Raw genomic sequence first — 16,732 nt, forward strand, 5'->3', positions numbered from 1 at the left:
CAGAATCAAGAACCATTACTCACAGCTGTTCTAAATAGTGGGGAGGAAACTTGAGGGGGAATATACAGCACTTCTGACCTTTCTGAGGATATGTTGAATATATTGTAATTAGATGCTGTGTTATGGTAGCACAGCAGCCTGCTCTGTAGGTCTGAAGACAGTGTCACATACTGAGATTGCCCACTCTCTCAGAGTTGTGTACATTCTGTAACATCCTAAGTATACCCCCAGTGTGCAACGTGTAAAATATTTTACTGTATATGATGTTTATAAGGAATGATGGTACCAATTGCAGTGCAATTTTACAATAAAACAGGTTTTTAATGTACAGGGATTTACTCAGCTGTGTGCATGGGTTTTGTGTTTTTTTTTTTTTCCCCTAAGTGTCCATCTGTGTTTCTTCTGTTGTTCTGTTTTTCTCCATTGCTGCTTCCCCATCTCTTGAATCCACAGCTGAGGCCGTGGCTGGGAACAGCTGCAGTACAACCCCCCCCGGTGTTTACTGGAGCATAAACTCTCAGATCCTTAAGTCTTTGACTTCAGTTGTAGTTTTAGGGCTAAGAATTTTATGCAAGTACATTTCTTTTTACTGCTTCAGCAGTTTTGGTTTTGCTAGTTCCTGGACAAAACTTACTTCACCATTGGCTCGAGGCATGCCTTCCACTGCTTGGGCCTAGATGTGGCATCTCAAGCCTGCCCCTTAGAATAGCATTGTTTTGTTCTGTTTTTCCTCAAATATTTCAACATCCTTCTTCAAGGCTGCGTGTGGAGCAAAGCTGGAGTTCATTCCAGCTGGGCACGCTGCTCCTGGCGATGCATATGCAGTAGCTTGGCTTCTGTAATCCTCTGTGTGAGCAGGAGCTGCTCTCTGCACTTAAGTCTTGCTGGCTGCTTTAAGTTGAAAAGCAACTCAGTGCTTTATTTCCAGCTGTGGTGGTAATGCTGTGCCAGCTGAGAGCCCTCTCTTACTGGGACCAAAAGGTGAGTGTGCAAAGGGGGAGAGTGGTGTTGCACACCACAGCCCGAGCTGCTCAGCCCCTCGAAGTTGATCAGGAAATGAGGAACTGAAGGTGAGGTCAGAGGGGCAGCACAGATGTTTTGTGTCAGATGTCCTTTGAAGGAGAGCATAATTGAAAGGTTTCCTAATGTACAGTTTGTTCTGTAGCAGGAGTTGTTTGCACTGGATTCTGAGCTGTGCAAATTCAGCAGATTTACTGGACAGGAACACAGGAAGCTGCAGAATTCAGCATCTTGTATTAATTTTGCCCATCTGCCCACCACTAGAGAGCAGCAAGAGAATGCTCTTCCCCTACCAGAAGAGGAGGGAAGTACAATTAAAGCTCAAACTGCACTCTGACTCAGAGGAGAATTGTTGCAGTTTTCTATGCTCTGTGACATTGCAGAGAATTAAATCAGCCCTTCCCTAATTAGACCTGTAACTGCAGCATCTTTGCACTAGGAGGCTTTAAAAGCCCAGCTGAGGAAGAGCACCTTTTTTGGGGGCTCTGCCGTCGGGCTCTCAGTGCCCTGTTCAGCCTCAGGTGGCTGTTTGCTTCTCCTGCCCTTCAGAGCAGGGCTGACCTCCAGGAAGGTTTTTGGCTTGGTCTAGAGCTGAGCACCCAAGCAGAAAAATACTCTGGGGCCCAAAGAGCTCAAACATGGGAATGTATTCAGTTGGAAGGCAGCTGCCCATTGCTGGTCAGAATAAATATTTCCCCCACAGTGCTGTTTTGGGAGTTCAGGGTGTGTTAAATCCTGCTGTTCCCCACTACGTGATGCTTGAGAAGTCCCCCGTGCCAGGAGGATTTCTGCACTGGGTGCAGTGCTGGAGGAGGCAGCAATGAGGAGCTGCTCTACATCCTCCCTGCAGCCAGCCTCACCTGTCTGGCACATTCACAGTGCTTCACCTTCTCATTTTCAAGTATTGATTCTGCTCACTCCTCCTGGCACCGACATGCTGCACTGTGCTAAGAGGGAGAGAAATCTCCCCCTATTGCTGCAGGGAGCATCCTGGGCTGGGGGAGGAAGAGCTGAGTGCTGGGCTGAGCAGGGAGCAGCGAAGGGGTGGGAATGAGAGGAGCAGAGGGGTGGGAAGGAGCCCTCCCAGGCACAGGGAGAGCAGTCTCAGAGCAGCCTGGCCCGGCAGGAATTGCTCCTGCTGCTCGATTCACTGCTTTTCCCATCTGATCATTTATTGGGCTCCTTCCCAGCAGTCGTGGCTCAGAGATCTGGGATGTGCTTTTGTCTCTGTGTGGCAGCCAGCTCTGGCTGGGATGCGTGGCTTTTGTCCTCACCTCTGTGCCTCAGTTTCCCTTATCCCCAGGAGGAGCAGCACCTTTCCCTCTGACCCCCACACCATGTGCTGAGGCCACAAGAACAAGCTCTTGGTGAACCTGAACGAGGGGGAAGAAACTAAAACAGAACTTATGATCAGAGGGAAGGAACACTCAGTCTGTGTTAAAGGTTAACATTGCAGACACGTCCATAATCACTGCCTTGCTGCTGCACAGCTCCTCGGGCTGCAGGCACTCACTGCATCATGTCTTCTTTTGGCCTTCTTTTTTTTCTCTTTTAGCCGAGAGACCAAAAAGGAGAGAGGGGGAAAAAAAACCCAACAAAACTATTTGTTTGTCTTGTCTAATTTAATTTATGTTATTTATCAAACAGACAGGTTATTTGGGAAGCCAGATGGACCCGGGCTAAAATCATCTGTATTTCCAACCTGTGAAAAATGATGTCAGAGTGGACACCTGAAGAGAGGCGTGCTGTGTGCGTGGTGGGTGCTTAGCACTGAGCTTCCCCAGATCCCCATCAGCTGTCTCAGAGCTGATGTGAGGGTTAAAGGACAGAAGGAGCCCCGGGCCGCCACACACATGGATGGGGACAGCTCTTGAGCAGCCCTGTCCTGGCTATCTCTCCTTGCTGGCTTTAGTGGCTGCACCAGGAGAGATGAATGGAGCACAGCTCTGGGCCCACAGAAATGCCTTTTGCTTGCCCTGGGTTTTGGAAGGAAGGTGATGTGTTTGGGGCATCCCTCTCTTTTTCCTTCAGGGTTTTTCCCTGAAAAGGAGACCTGGAAAACAGAGCAGCAGAAGTAGGAAGGGGACAACATGGAGTAATGACTTAAGAAATGGGGGAATGCAGCCTGCTGGGGTGGGTGGGGGATAACGATGGCTGAAGGGGTGTGGGGCTCCCTGGGAAATAGCCCCGAGCCCCATGCCAGGGCTGCCTTTATTGGGGGAGCTGCAGAGCAAAACTTCTGTTCTCTGTGAACTCTTGGTCATTAGTACTAATGATAACGTGGTGTGTGCTCAGCACGGACAGATGTTTGGTCCTGGGGGGGTTGTTGTGTGCCCTTGTATCACCCAGAAGCCCAATTTATGGCCTACTCCACCAGTGCTCAGAGCAGGGATCTGAACCAGCTGTAATTAAAAAGAAAATGATGTACGGGATTGCTTTGCATGGCAGAGGGGTGAGAAGCAAACCATACTGCTTTGCAAGAGATTAACTTCATTTTTAAGCTCGTATTTCTCCTCTGCTCCTCAAAGCTGCCCTCGTGCAGCCTTCTCTGTGCTGTGTCCCATTGATTCTGGTGGTGTTGGTGCAGGCAGTGATGGAGGAGTGGCCCCAGATACCCTCCCAGGGCAATGCCCCAAACCTAGAGTGCCCAAGGAGGTGCTGGGAGCTCTCCGGGCTCTTCCAGGCAGTAATTAATGGGGAGAGACCCCCAGGGGAGGTTTCCTGGTGCCCCATGGCAGCCCCTATTGCCCCCTCAGCCTCTCTGTGTCCCTCATTTCCAGCCCCCCCCGACTCAGCAGAGGCAGGTTTCTGTGCAGAAGGTGTAATTAATGGCTGAGGAACTCATGATATTAATAGGCAGTATTTCCACATTCCTATTTTACATTAAGCCTGAAGGAGGGCTTTGAACCCCCCTCTCCCCCTCCAACCCTTCGCAATTAAATACCAGCTTAGGAAAGCAGCTTTCCCCTTCCTTCCTTTGCTCCTGCTGCCCTGCCCAGCTGCAGGACGTTGTGGGGCGGGTGGGGGGCACAGGGGATGCTCGGGGGTCCCTACTCCCCCCCCCATTCCCTGGGCAGGCACAGAGCAGGCACTGCTTTGGCACTCCCCCACCCCTTTCCCGAGCGCCTATGAATAAATCATTGTTTTATTAAAGAGAAGCAGCTGCTTTTTTCCTTCCTTTTTTTTTTCCCCCCTCCTGGACCCTCCATCCCCACCCTCGCAACCCCTTTGGCACATGCTCGAACGCCAAAAGCCCCATTGACGGCCCCCGGAGCATAGCAATTGATACACAGAGATCCCCAAATCCTATTCAGGGCCCGCTTTTCTGCACGAGCAGCCTCCCAACAGCTAATTCACTGCTCTTTTTGTCGCCGGGGTTAAGTGGTTAAGTGTGCGGGGATCCCATAAAAGGCCTTTACTCCATGAAAAGCTATATTTACATTGTAATCACCAAAGAACTGTTTAGGCGGTCAATAGCGGGGATAAACGGGGCGGCGGGCCGTCCCCATCCCCCCTCCGCCCCCGGGGTTGGGGGGGGGTGGGGGGACTTTGTGGGATTACGTCCCCGTGCCAGCTGCCGGGGGGTGCGGGGGCCGCTCCGCTTTGTCTGGGTTGGGGACAGCCCAAGAGCAGGACCCCGGCACCCGCGGGGCTGTCCCCGGCCGAGCCCCCATCATCCCACTGCTAACCCATCTCAGACGGACCCCCACCCCACCCCACCCCACCCCCCCACCCCCGGTACCTCTTTGTGCCAAGCGCCGAGCTGAAACGGTATCGCTTTAACGAGATTAATTGAGCACGGCGAAGAGCGGCACAAGCTCAATTAATTCACCGAGAGGGGGGGGGGGGGGGCTTCCCTTTGCACCAGGAGCCATTGCCACGTAATCAATTAGACCGTGCTCCAACGGATATCCCCACTGGGGAACGCTGCCGCTCGCCCCACGCAGGTGTGAATATTCACCACGAGCCCACGCTGGGAGCGAACGCATCGCCTCCATCCCCCCTGCGGGGGTCCCTGGGGGGGCATCGTCCCTGGAGGTGCTGGAGGGACCGTGGGGTTGGTGGGGTGGGCCCGAGGGTCGGACGTGGGGTCTGGGAGGGCTTTTCCGACCTCAGTGACCCCGTGATTTTGGGGTGCTGGAGCTCCCAGTGGCACACCACCGCTTCTGGTGCCCCTCGTGAGCTGGCGGTGGGGGCGGGGAGGTGACATCGGCGTGGGGATGGCAGCCCCGAGCCCGAGCTCTGCGCTGGAGCAGGAAAACTCAATTCCCCCATCAGCGAAGCGCTCACACCCTCCGCACGGAGCTCTTTTCACCACAACAACCCACGCGTGGGGCCGGGACGTGAGCGTCCCCGTCCGGAGCATCCATCCGTCCCCGCCCCGGGCTCCCAGCTCCGCTCGCACCGCACGGACCGAGGGCTGCCCGACGTCAGCCCGGCACCCCGCACCGCCCGGGCTTTGATTTCCCCTCTCCCTTTGGCTCCCGCTCGGGTTTTTCAAAGGCTCCCCCCCCTCCCCACCCCCCGGGTGCAGATTGTTCGAATTAGTGCCTCAATGAGAGGATATTGTCGGTTCCTGTACGGGGACGATAAACTCTGGGAGCAGAGGGAGTTTCGCCCACGCTGAGAGCATTTCCAGCCAGGAGATCCACGGCTTTCTTCATCCCATCCCTGTGCCCCTCGTTGTGCCCCCATAGGAAAAAGAGAAGGACAGGAAGGGATGAGAACCGAGTGCTGACATGTTGGTGCTTTTATTTTGGCTAAATAGTGGTGAATTTCAACCCACAGCTCCTGCTGGCTCGGACAGACCTGCTGCAGAGGCCCTGGCCCTGTGATGCTCCGCTCTCAGCCCCTGTGAGCTGCAAACCCAAAACCCAAAGCCAGAGCTGCAGTGTATTGTGCCCTAAAACCAGAGCTGGTGTGACCGAATCTTTAATTTCCACCACCACGATGCGGTGCAGCTCCTGCAGGTTAGGATCAAAACAGGTTATTAATGAAAACGGGGCGGCCGAACCCGAACCCTTTATTGAATGTTGTGACAAAGGGATAAATTAAAGCATTTACGGAATGCATCAGATTGGCTTCCAAGAGTGAAATTCCCAAATCCTGATGTTCCCTGCGTGATGAGGTCCAAATGTGGTCCCTTTCTATTTTGGGAAGCGGCCGAGGGGTCGTGAGGAACTGTTGGGAAAGTCCTGGAGGTTGGATGACCATCAGAGGGGAAAAGGAGCATGGGGGGATGGGGGGGGGGGGTGACTGCCATCCCCAGATTGGGGGATTTGCGTCCAGCATCGCCCTGCCGTGGGCAGCAGGATGTGCTGGAGATGCAGGGTGTGCTGTGTTGGAGGTGCTGGATGCATTTTCTGGGTTTGAGGGATAAGAGCTCCCCGGGCCGGGCTGCAGGGCTGGGTGCTGCCCTGTGGGGACGTGTCCTGCAGCACAGGGAGGTGACAGCAGAGCAGCGCAGCCCCAGAGCCGCTGTGACCGCCCGTCCCCGTCCCCCCCACTTCCCTTCGATTTCCCAAACAATTTCCTCAGCGGAGCTTTCTGTCTGGAATGTATTAGTGATTCACAGGCCCGGAGGAAATGGTGAATTTTGGGTCCCGCTCGGATGGGAAGGGCAGAACCAGAGCCCACATTCCCCTTTTGTAGCTGAGGAGCGGAGGAAGCGGCCGCAGGACCCCACTCCGCTCTCTGGCGGTGTCCCCTCCGTCCTACAAACCCCATTTATGTGCGTTACCAAAGCAGAGATGGAGGAGATCGCTGTGCCAGGAGCATGGGGACCCCCACGTCCCGCAGGAGCCACCCCCCCCCCCCCCCCCGGACCCCCGGTGCCATTCGGGGCAGTGTGGGGCGGAGGTCAGCACGCTGTTTACTTTAATTTCTCAGAGAGCTTTGAGGGAGATTTCCCCCCTCTGTTATTAAACTCAGATGAGCTGCTGGGGAGGTGAGGTCGCATGTGGTTCAGGGCCCTTTTTTTTTTCCTTTTTTTTTCCCCTTTTTTTTCTTTTATTTGCAACATTTTGCTATTAACCCTTTCGGGACGGGGTTCCCCAGATCCGTCTCCTTGCAGGGGTCCCCTCAGTGGGTGGTGACCCCACAAGGGCCCTGTGTTCTGGCTTCCCCCAGCTATGCCCACCCCACCCCCCCTGTGGCACAGTGCGTCCTACCACAGCCATCGCTGCAGGAGATGGGAATCGATGGGAAGAATCTGGACATGTCCCAAAAAACACGTTTCATTTCCTCCTGGTGCTGCAGATCCCAGCCCACACCTCCCCCTGCTCGCAGCTCTCCTGGCCCAGCAGCACGAGGGGGCACGCAGGGACATGCAGTGCACACACAGACGTGCAGCAAGCACGCACTGCAGGTGGCAGCCCAGTCCTGCATGGGGCAAGTGCATGCAGGGACCTGGTGAAATCTGATTTGGGGACTTCTGGAGCTGCTCTGGGCTTCACCCCGTGCCCTTCTCCCCCTGCACCCCACGGCGCACGGCCTTCATCTCACTCAGGACATCCCGCCCTAAAACCCTGGCCCATCAGATCCTGCGCTTGGGTTTTGTAAATAGCTTTTAATTTCCTGAAGGGAGAGCTTTTAATTTATTTCTGGAACAACGTGGGGGAAGAGGAGGGGAAGATGACTCTGAAATAAACCACTAAGCTCCCCCCACCCTGAGCCCTCGCTTCTCTCCTGCCTCTTCCAGCAGCGTCCCCACCCCTCAGGTCCCTGTGCCAGGAGCTCCTGGCGACACCACGGCTGTGGAGTGGGGGTCCCACCGCTGCCCCCCTTCGTGGCTCAGCACTGCTCATGGTGCTTTTGCTGCCTGGTTGGTGCTGCAGCACACAGTGAGGCTCCAGGAGGTCACAGCCAAATGCAATGTGGGAGAAGGCCCCGAGTGTGGGGTGGAGCAGGCACCCATCGCCCCGAGCTCCCTGAAACCTAAACCTGGGATGGAACAGCCCTGCTTCAGCTGAGCCTCAGCCCCACTGCAGGAGACCAGGCCTGCTTTCCTCCTTGAGCTCTTTCTTCGGTTCCCCCGATGCCTGCTGACACACGCCTGCAGCTCATGGCACACTTCTTCCTTTGCTGCCCATCAGCAGAAGCTCGGGGCCAACTTCTGCCCTTCCTGTAGGACGGGAACGTTTGGTTCCTTTCACCTCGTGCTCTTCAGGGAGGAACCCCACAGCCCATCGCGGTCCTTACGGGGTTTCTTTGGGGCCGGGAGCAGTGCGGAGCTGTCGGCCGGCTGGGAGTCAGCAGATCAGATTTAACCCATAGCAGCGCTATTCCCCCACTCCCAACCTTCACTACGCCGCAGCAGGATGTCTGCGCCGCAGCATCCCAACCCCACAGAGCCCCGTTGTCCGCGGACCGCCCCAGGGGCTCCGTGTGACCCCAACCCCCCCGTGCCCATTCGTTTGATGTCGCTGAGCCCGCAGACAGACGGCTCCGCTGGGGGCGCCGCGAAGGTCCCGTTGAGATCCCACGGAGACCCCGACCCACGGAACGGACGGCGATCAGCACACCCCCACCACGCGCTCCCCGCAGCCCACGGGTTGGGAGGGGGGGGCAGCGTCCCACGGCCCCGTCCCCAACCTCAGCCCCTCCCCGGGTGATGCTGCGGGTGCCCGCGGCCACGCACAGCCGACCACGCGGGTCCCTCCCCGCAGCCGCCTCCCTCTCCCTGCCCACGGCGGCGGGCGCGGGGACGGCGGCTCCGCTCGGAAGTGCGGCTCCGTGGCACCTCCCCGCGTGGGAACGCTTCCGCTCCCACCGGCGGCGGCGGCGGAGCTGCGAGCGCGGCCCCGGTGAGTGCGGGCGGTGATGCGGGGAGGGGCGGGATGGGGCGGCTCCATCGCGAAGGAGGGGGGGAGGGGAGGGGTGAGGGGGGGAGGGGAGGGTGGAGGGGGCTCAGGGCCGGTTCCCGCAGCCCCGATTCGTGCGCGCATCCTTCCCGCGGCGTGTCCCACCCCCCCCCAGCCCCGCACATCGCCGGGGATGGGCAGCGGAACGCTGGGGCGGTGAGACGGGCTCATCCCGCACCTCCACCGATCTGCTCGGGGCTCAGGGACCGCTCCCAGACGCGGCGTTGCGAGGTGCCGCGTGGGGACGGGGGTTGGGCTCGGGGGTCCCTGTGGGCCCCCCCAGCTCCGGGTGTTCCGTAATTGCAGCGCTGCCCCATGGGACCACCCGGCCCAGCCCCTGTGCCTCCCTCCCAGGGCAGTCCACGGGCGATCACGAGGATCCTTCACGTGATTCTTGTGAATCCCGGGAGTGCGCTCTCCGTGCTGATGCTCCAGCGAGAAGCACGGTTTTCTCCTTCCCCTCTCTGTCCCATCCGCTCCCGGTCCCGTTGGTCACTGCTTCGGGCACCGTCGGAGAGCGGGGGAGAGACGTTGGGGCAAAGGGAGCCCCTCTGCCTCCAGCTGCTGGGGTTTGGCGTTAAGAGGAGGGAGGAGGATGCTGCAGCCGCTCCTGTGCTGTCCCACGTTCAAATCTCAGCACCCAAACCCCCTTAATCCTGCAACCCCGGGTCCCCCTTTTGGAGCATTGCGGGCTCAGCCCCACGTCTCCCTTGCAGGCAGCACCGCCGAGATGTTCGCCCTGTGCCCCCCCGACGCCCCGTTCCCAGGGGGGCCCGCGTTGGGCACAGCCTTTTCGGGGCCCGTGCCATGCGGCCCCGACTCCAACTGCAACTTCGTGGGGGACGATGCGTGCGACAGCAACCAGAACTGGAGCCGGGGGGGCGAAAACACCGCAAATCCCTCCGATAATCTGCTGCTGTTAGCGCGGAGACAGATGGCTCCGGGCGGGCGGGGGGACGTCGCCCCCAGCGCAGCGTGTGCCCCCCAGCAGGGGGAGCGCAGCCCCCCCGAGGGAGCGGAGGTCGGAGAGGGGGAGGAGGGGGGATCCCCGGCGGAGGACGTCGGCTACGCCAGCAGCTCGCTCAGCATCGACAGCCCCGACAGCGCCTGTGGCAACGCCTGGGATCCCCCTGGGGACCCCCCCGAGGCGGCCCAGCCCCCCCCGGAGCCCCTATTCCCGGCTCTGGCGGAGGCGGTGCAGCAGCTGCAGGAGAAGGAGCGCTTCAAGGAGAGGGAGAAGGAGAAGCACCACGTGCAGCTGGTGATGTACCGACGCCTGGCTCTGCTGCGCTGGATCCACGGCCTGCAGCAGAAGGTGCTGGAGCAGCAGGACCGCCTGCAGGAGAGCTTCGACACCATCCTGGACAACCGCAAGGAGCTGATCCGCTGCATGCAGCAGGGGGCCCCGTGCCCTGCCGCTGCCCCCAGCCCCTGAGCTGCGCTCCTTGGTGCACTCACAGCCCCGTCCTGCTTCCCCGCAGCTCTCCTCCCCCACCGGGGCTGAGCCCCGAGTATGATGACCGCGAGGGCTGTGCACCCCGCAGAGCCCATCCCATAAACCACGGAGCTTTAACGCCTTCCTCCTCCTCCTCCTCCTCCTCCTCGCTGCTCCCACCCCCAGCGCGTGCACCCGCAGCTCCCGACGCTGTGCTGCTGGGCATCGGGGCACGGTGCCCCACGTTGTCCCCAGGACTGGGGCTGTGCCACAGCCCATGGGACACAGCAGCAGCAGAAACGAGCTGCACTCGTGCACTAAGCCCAGAGAGAGAGAGAATCACCCCGAAAAGTGACCTCAGAACGCTCAGAAATGCCCATAAACATCGCCAGCCCCGAACCCCACGCGCTTATTTCACCGTTCCGTGTTAGAGAAGAATTGATTTCGATTTCTTTCTGCTTTTTACTGACCAGGTGGTGTATGTAGATGCACATCTGCATGCTGGGGGAGCAGTGGTAGCACCGTGCATGGCCGCAAAGCCGCTCACGAAGTTGTGCCCTTTGTATTATTTTCTTCTTTTAAAGCTAAGAGACTTTTTATTTGTAGTTTCTTTTCTCATCTCTGTCTTATCCAGAGGGATAAGAATGAAGGACGGCCTTCTTAAATAGAGATTAAAAAGGAGGAGCTGTGTTTGTGTGCTGTGTTTGTGTGCTGTGCTTTCTCCAGCACCGCTGCGATGCGTCAAAGCTGTGAAGGAGCAGTGGGATGTGCTCTGCCCCCTCCCCTCCCCCCGGGGCTCTGTTTAAAGCCATACACCGCTTCCCTGTCTGCCAAAATCGGGGGGATGCGGCCTGGAGGTGCCGCCCCGAGAGCAGCAGAGCACCTAATCATGTTATTCCTTATTCCCTGAGCTGTCCTGCACCCAGCATGGGCTGCAGCCCCCAGCGCCCGGCTCCGTGCTGCGTGCTGATGGGATGGAGATAGGAGCACCTGAGCGCTGACCCCGGGGTGACTGTGCCTCGGGCCTCGTGGAGATCAAGCAGAGATGAGAAAAAGCCCTTTGAACCTTCCTTCACCCTTCTCCCCCTTCCCGCAGAGCTGTGGGAACTCGAGGAGCAGAGCCCCCTGGCACAGCACCGGGGTTGGGGGGCAGCAGGGAAGGGCAGTGGGGGGGGAGGTGCCCCTTGCATCCTTTCAGACATCGCAGAGCAGCAGCACGAGGAGCAGTGGCAGCCCCACGCTGTGCTGGGTTGGTGTTGCTGGGCTGCAGAGGGTCGGAGCCCCTTCCCCCACCCAGAGCCTCTGTTTGTCTTGGTCGGACGCTTGCCACAAATCTTTACATCCAAGGTCAATATTGTGAAAATCCCGATTATTTGCTCAAGAAATGAAAGAATAACTGTGGGTGTGGATCAAAGTGGTGGATGTGCTCCGCTGGCGGAGGCTTTTCCCAGCGCGGTGCCCCCGGCGCTGCTCTTGGAGCCCTCCCCATCCCGAGCTGCCCACCCCCAGCCCCGAGATTTGGGAGATTTGGGGAGGGAAAACAAAGGCACAGAAACCCGCTGGCATCAGTGGGGTGCCTTGTCCCTGCTCTGCACCCCGTGGGACTGCAGCTCCACGTGGGTCCGGTCCCAGGACAGGGACCTCGTGGGTATTTCTCCACCCCCAGGGTACATCGTGGGTTGTAGATGGACGTGGGGGCTCCTGGGGTCTCCGTGGAGCTGCTCTGGGTTCAGAACCACAGTGGATGGAGCAATGTCACTGCGATGTGGGGCAGCATGGGGCAGCTGGGCTCACACCATGACCCCACAATGATCCACAGAGCCCGGGGTGTGTGAGCCCGGATTTCCACGTGCAGCAGTGAGGGCCCTTTGTTTGGAAGGTCCATCGTTGTCACCTTAAATCCCCGTAACACTGGGGCTGACCTGACAGCACCAAGCGAGCTTCGGCAATCCCTGTCTTTCTTTACACTAAAATAAAAGCACCGTGGGCATATCGGGTGCACACAGAGCTCTGGAGGAAGGTTTTTGTCCGAACAAAGCAGCGGTGATGAGAGCTCCTCCCGCACTCAACTTCACCAACGATCGGAGCATCCCCGCATCGCCCCAACGCTGCGAAACCCCCCCGACCCCCGGGGTTCACACGACGGCTGCGGCTCCAGCCAGGCAGACTGAGCCGGGCCGGGCCGGGCTGCCGTGCCCCACTGCAGCGGTGCGGCCCCACAGAGCCGCGGTCCGACGGGAAGGCAGCGGCCGGGGTCCCTATCTGATGGGGCCGGAGCCTGAGCCGCCTTCTTTAATGATTCCCTTTGAAATGTTGTTGCTTCCGCACATCCCCCTTCGGGGTAGAATATTAAGCAAGAGCAACTCGGCTGGAAATTCAGATTGTTTTCGTGTCTGTTTTCATTTACATTTTAATGATAGAGAAATCTTATAAATCAGGCTATTTGCAGCACGAAATAAAAGAGGGGGGGGGAGAATATCATCTGCACCAACTGAACCTCTCCCCTCTGCTAAGTGCACACCGATGGCTTCTGCATGAAAGTGCTTCTCCTGCCTCTTTTTCCTACTTCTCTTGCCCCTTTCCTTGCCCTGTTTCTGCAGAGCGTGGCTCTGAGCAGGCAGAAATCTGCTTTCAGGCGCAGGGATGGTGGTGGGCGCTGGGCTCACTGCCCTGGTGGGGAGCAGGGAGGGGATGAGGTTGCTCAGATGGGGAACAGGACCCGGCCCTCCCCAGGAAAACAGCTGGGAGTAAAGATCACTGGGAGAGAAGCAATAAACTCTCAGTTATTCTTCTGCCATTGAGGCCAATCAAGCTGCATAGAGTGCCTCAAGGCCAGTTGTACATCATTATTTCATAGCGCGTTCCCTCTGTGATGTAGTGGCTGTCTTGCTGCAGGGAACACCTTCGTGGTTTTAAGCATCAGTGCTGAAATATCCAGAGCCCTGGAACCACGGGGCTGAGTCCCAGCAGCCTCCGTTCTGCACTTCATTCCTCCGAGGGGATAATAACCCCGGTGCCACGCACGCTCGCTGTCTATGAGCATTTGATTGAGGGCTTAGAAACGAAGGTTCCGCATGGACAACCCTGAACCCCCCCCCCCGGCTCTGCAGTTCCTTCGGTGGGGAGGGGGGGCATCCCCAGGGCTGTGTGCCCGTGCAAGGGATCGCTCTGCTGCTGTGCTGCTGCCCGGGATGGGGCAGGTGGAAGGGGGAGAATCAGGCTGGGCCTGGTGGAGGAGGGTTCCCATCTGTGCTCGGATCCGAACTCAAGTCGTCCTCAGCTCAAGGACTGCGTCTGGATTTGAGCCCCATCTCCCCTTCACCTCATCCTGTCTTCATTTCCCTGTGCTTTGGGCACGGAGAAGGCGGCCTCCAGCTCCCGCTATGGACAGAGCAAAACGAGAGATGAACGCATTTACTGAGCTATTATTTCATTCCCCAACCCCCCCACCATCCAGCACACCTCTCGTGCTGGACACGGCACCATCCAGCTTTTTACACCTGATGGATCCCCGTTTTCACATCCCACGCAACCCCAACAAACCCAACCCGGCGGAAAGAGCTGGAAACTTCTTAAAAATTCATGACAAAAAAAAAAAAAAAATAAAATAAAATACAAAGACGAATTAAGAGAAGCCGACAGCATCGGGGCTGAGTCTGTTTGGTGGTGATACTGCTCAGAATTAAGGCACAGTGGCCTTTCTCGTGGCCAGAGGGGAAGAAGAGGGCTCCCAGTGGAGAGGACCCAGCCCGGTGCTGGCGGTGCTGAGCGGGGATTGATAACCCGGCGCGGGGGGGACGCGGTGCTGCTCTGGGCCGAAAAGCTGCATTTATCCCAGCGATAGCAGCCAGCCAGCGCTGCGGGCCTTGGGGGTAAAAAAGGCTTAAAAACCCATCCTTCATTCAGCAGGCAGCTGAGGCGGCAGGGGGAGGGGGAGGAGTGGAGGGGGGATTCAGAGCTGGGGGAGGTGGTGGGGGGGGGGGTCTTGGGTTGGGTGAGGGGCTCAGGTTGCCCAAAAAGCATCGGAACACCCCAAAATGCGGTGGGGATGATGCAGAGGGAGGTGCCACCAGCGAGGGCTGGGAAATGACTTTGAAAACCAATTGGGATTTTGCTTCCCCCTCTCCAGACGCTGCCTCTCCCCATGGCTGAGCTGCTCTGAGTGCCCTGCACTGAGGTCGGGGGCCCCGTGCTCACGTCCCCCTCCTGTGCCCGGCGCTGCCTCCGGGATCTCTGCAGAGTTTGGGCAGGTCCACGTGTCAACCAAACATGATGTGACAGCGAGATCCACTGGGCACAGCCAAGGCAGGATGCACGGGAAGGGAGGAGGCTGAAGGCATTGGGGTGGGGACACTGCTTGGCTGGGGACGTGTCCCCAGAATGTCCTGCATGAGGGGAGCAGGAGCCCTGAGCCCAGCCGAGCACCGAGCACGGGGTGGGTGGCACCTGGGGGCACGGCTCTTGGTGGAAGTGTCCCCAGAGGGCACCGTTTGTCTGAGGGCTGGAAGGAAACCCAATTTTGAGATGAAACAGTTGTTGTTTCCCAGCCAACCCCACTTCTGAGCTCATCGATCGCAGGGCCGGAAGGGACCGTGGCGATAATCCGATCTGACATCTCGCACGGCGCGGGCCGGAGAACCTCACTCAATATGTTCTCCAGCAGCCCCCTGTTCCCGAGCACTGCATCTCTGTCAGGAAAGCACTCATCAGATCTGTGGCTCCCAGAGGGACCTTGGGCACAGCAATGGGCTTCCCTCACCCTCCGAGCTTCCCAAACGGGGATGGCCGCTGTGAGTTCAAGAGCAGATGGAGGAATCCCCTTCCCTATCCTTCTCCATGGGACCAGACCTCTGGGAGCCTGCCGGGCCCATGGGACATGCTGTTGGCACCTCGTGGCGGCCACCAGCAGCCATGCTCTGCTCACCCAACCAAGGAGAAGTGACCTCCCCATTGATGAGGGGTCACCAGGGGCCAATCTCTGCTCACCCAACCACAAAGTGCCACCCCCCATCGTCTCCCTGTTACTGAGGAGGTTGCCTGCCACGTTGCTGAGCAGGGTGCAAAGCGCTAGGATTGAGCTCTGGAAATAATTCAAATTAGGCATGCGTGTAATTACAGATATCTTATCCAAACAGGAGGAGCCCGAACACCAGTGGGTATCTGGGGAGAGATCTCACTGATGCAGAGTGGGATGTGATGCAGTGAGCGGGGGCAGCTCCAGCACGGGAAGCTGGATGCGATCCTGGTGGTGGGGAGATGCTGGATGGAGACGAAGTGAGGCACAAAGATGTGATCCCAGAGGGGACCTGGGCAGCACCTGCAGCTCTTGGTTGTAGGAGTGAGGTTTCTCCCCATGGACCACTCACCGTGGGGCTCAGCCACCTGTGCTGGGCAGCATCACCTGGAGCCCGCTGTGCCCCCAGTGTCACACCATGACAGCTCACATCAGGGCAGGTTTTGTGCACCCTGTTGTTGTTGTTTTTTTGCTTGGATCCAAGCCACCAAGCCCTGCAGCAGCTCAGCAGGGTTCTGAGGGCAGCAGCTCAGAGCCCTGCCCCATGGGGTTGGGGGCATCCCTTGCCACAGAGATGAGGTGGGTTTGGGGAGGGGATGAGGTGGGGATGGAGCAGGCTCCGTGGGATAAGAGAAAGGCACAGGGAGCTGCTCACGAGTGGAAAGCAGCCCCTGGAGCAAACTTTCCTTCGAAATTACCCTGTTGATGAATCTCTCCCCGAGTGACTGGTGACAAATGAAGCGATGACGGGACTGACCTGCCATGGGGCTGAGGCTGTGGGAGGGGGCGAGCGATGGGAGCTCAGAGCACGAGGACCCCCCAGCACCGCCACGGTCGGGCTCTCTGCAGCCCCCTTCCCAGCTCCTGCAGCTCAGGATGCGATGGCAGAGCCTGTCCCATCCCAGGGCTGTGCATGGACATGGCTCTGGGAGGTGCCTGGCGGAGCAGGGCCGCTCTCAGCTGTGCGTGGTGGTCCCTGCCTGTACCGGGGGCTGATGCGTGTGAAAAGCAGATTGATTTCTGCCTACGTTTCATATTCTTCACGCTCCGCAGCGTGAGACAAAGGATCAGCTCTTCAATAGAGTCCGAAGAATAAACCTTAAACCTCATCAAATCCAATCCGCCAATAAAAATTGCCTGAACAAAAGGCCGGGGACGAAGGGCGGCGGCGGGGGCCCTTTTGCCACGATAACAAGTTTTCACAAGACTGTTTATCCGCCCAATTTGGAACGACACTTAAAATCTCTAATCCCAATAGGCATGAAAGTGCCCGTCCCAGCAGGCAGGTGGGCTGTCCCCAGCCCCGTCCCCGCGCTGCTCCGTGGCCGCCGCACCCGTGGGGGTCACTGGGAACGCGCTGAGACGGGGCAGCTGCAGCCTGAATGCTGCCGTCAGCCTCAA

At 58.3% G+C, this 16,732-nt stretch overlaps 1 protein-coding gene across 1 annotated transcript; it reads left to right on the forward strand.

Annotated features, from left to right (window-relative positions):
• The first annotated feature begins 8,755 nt into the window (after nt 1-8,755).
• CUNH1orf216 (chromosome unknown C1orf216 homolog) lies at nt 8,756-10,477 on the forward strand. The gene is made up of 2 exons (XM_065744607.1): nt 8,756-8,825; nt 9,599-10,477. Exon 2 carries the CDS (start codon nt 9,613-9,615, stop codon nt 10,315-10,317), a length of 705 nt encoding a protein of 234 aa, XP_065600679.1. The 5' UTR covers nt 8,756-8,825; nt 9,599-9,612; the 3' UTR covers nt 10,318-10,477.
• Nucleotides 10,478-16,732: the final 6,255 nt, after the last annotated feature.

Source organism: Cyrtonyx montezumae, unplaced genomic scaffold (assembly GCF_038088225.1).
Source record: "Cyrtonyx montezumae isolate F1298 unplaced genomic scaffold, pur_monq_1.0 scaffold_31, whole genome shotgun sequence".
NCBI lineage: Eukaryota > Metazoa > Chordata > Aves > Galliformes > Odontophoridae > Cyrtonyx > Cyrtonyx montezumae.

Excerpts from the sequence above, each read along its gene's own strand:
- CUNH1orf216 (XM_065744607.1), top strand. The coding sequence starts at position 9,613 with ATGTTCGCCCTGTGCCCCCCCGACGCCCCGTTCCCAGGGGGGCCCGCG.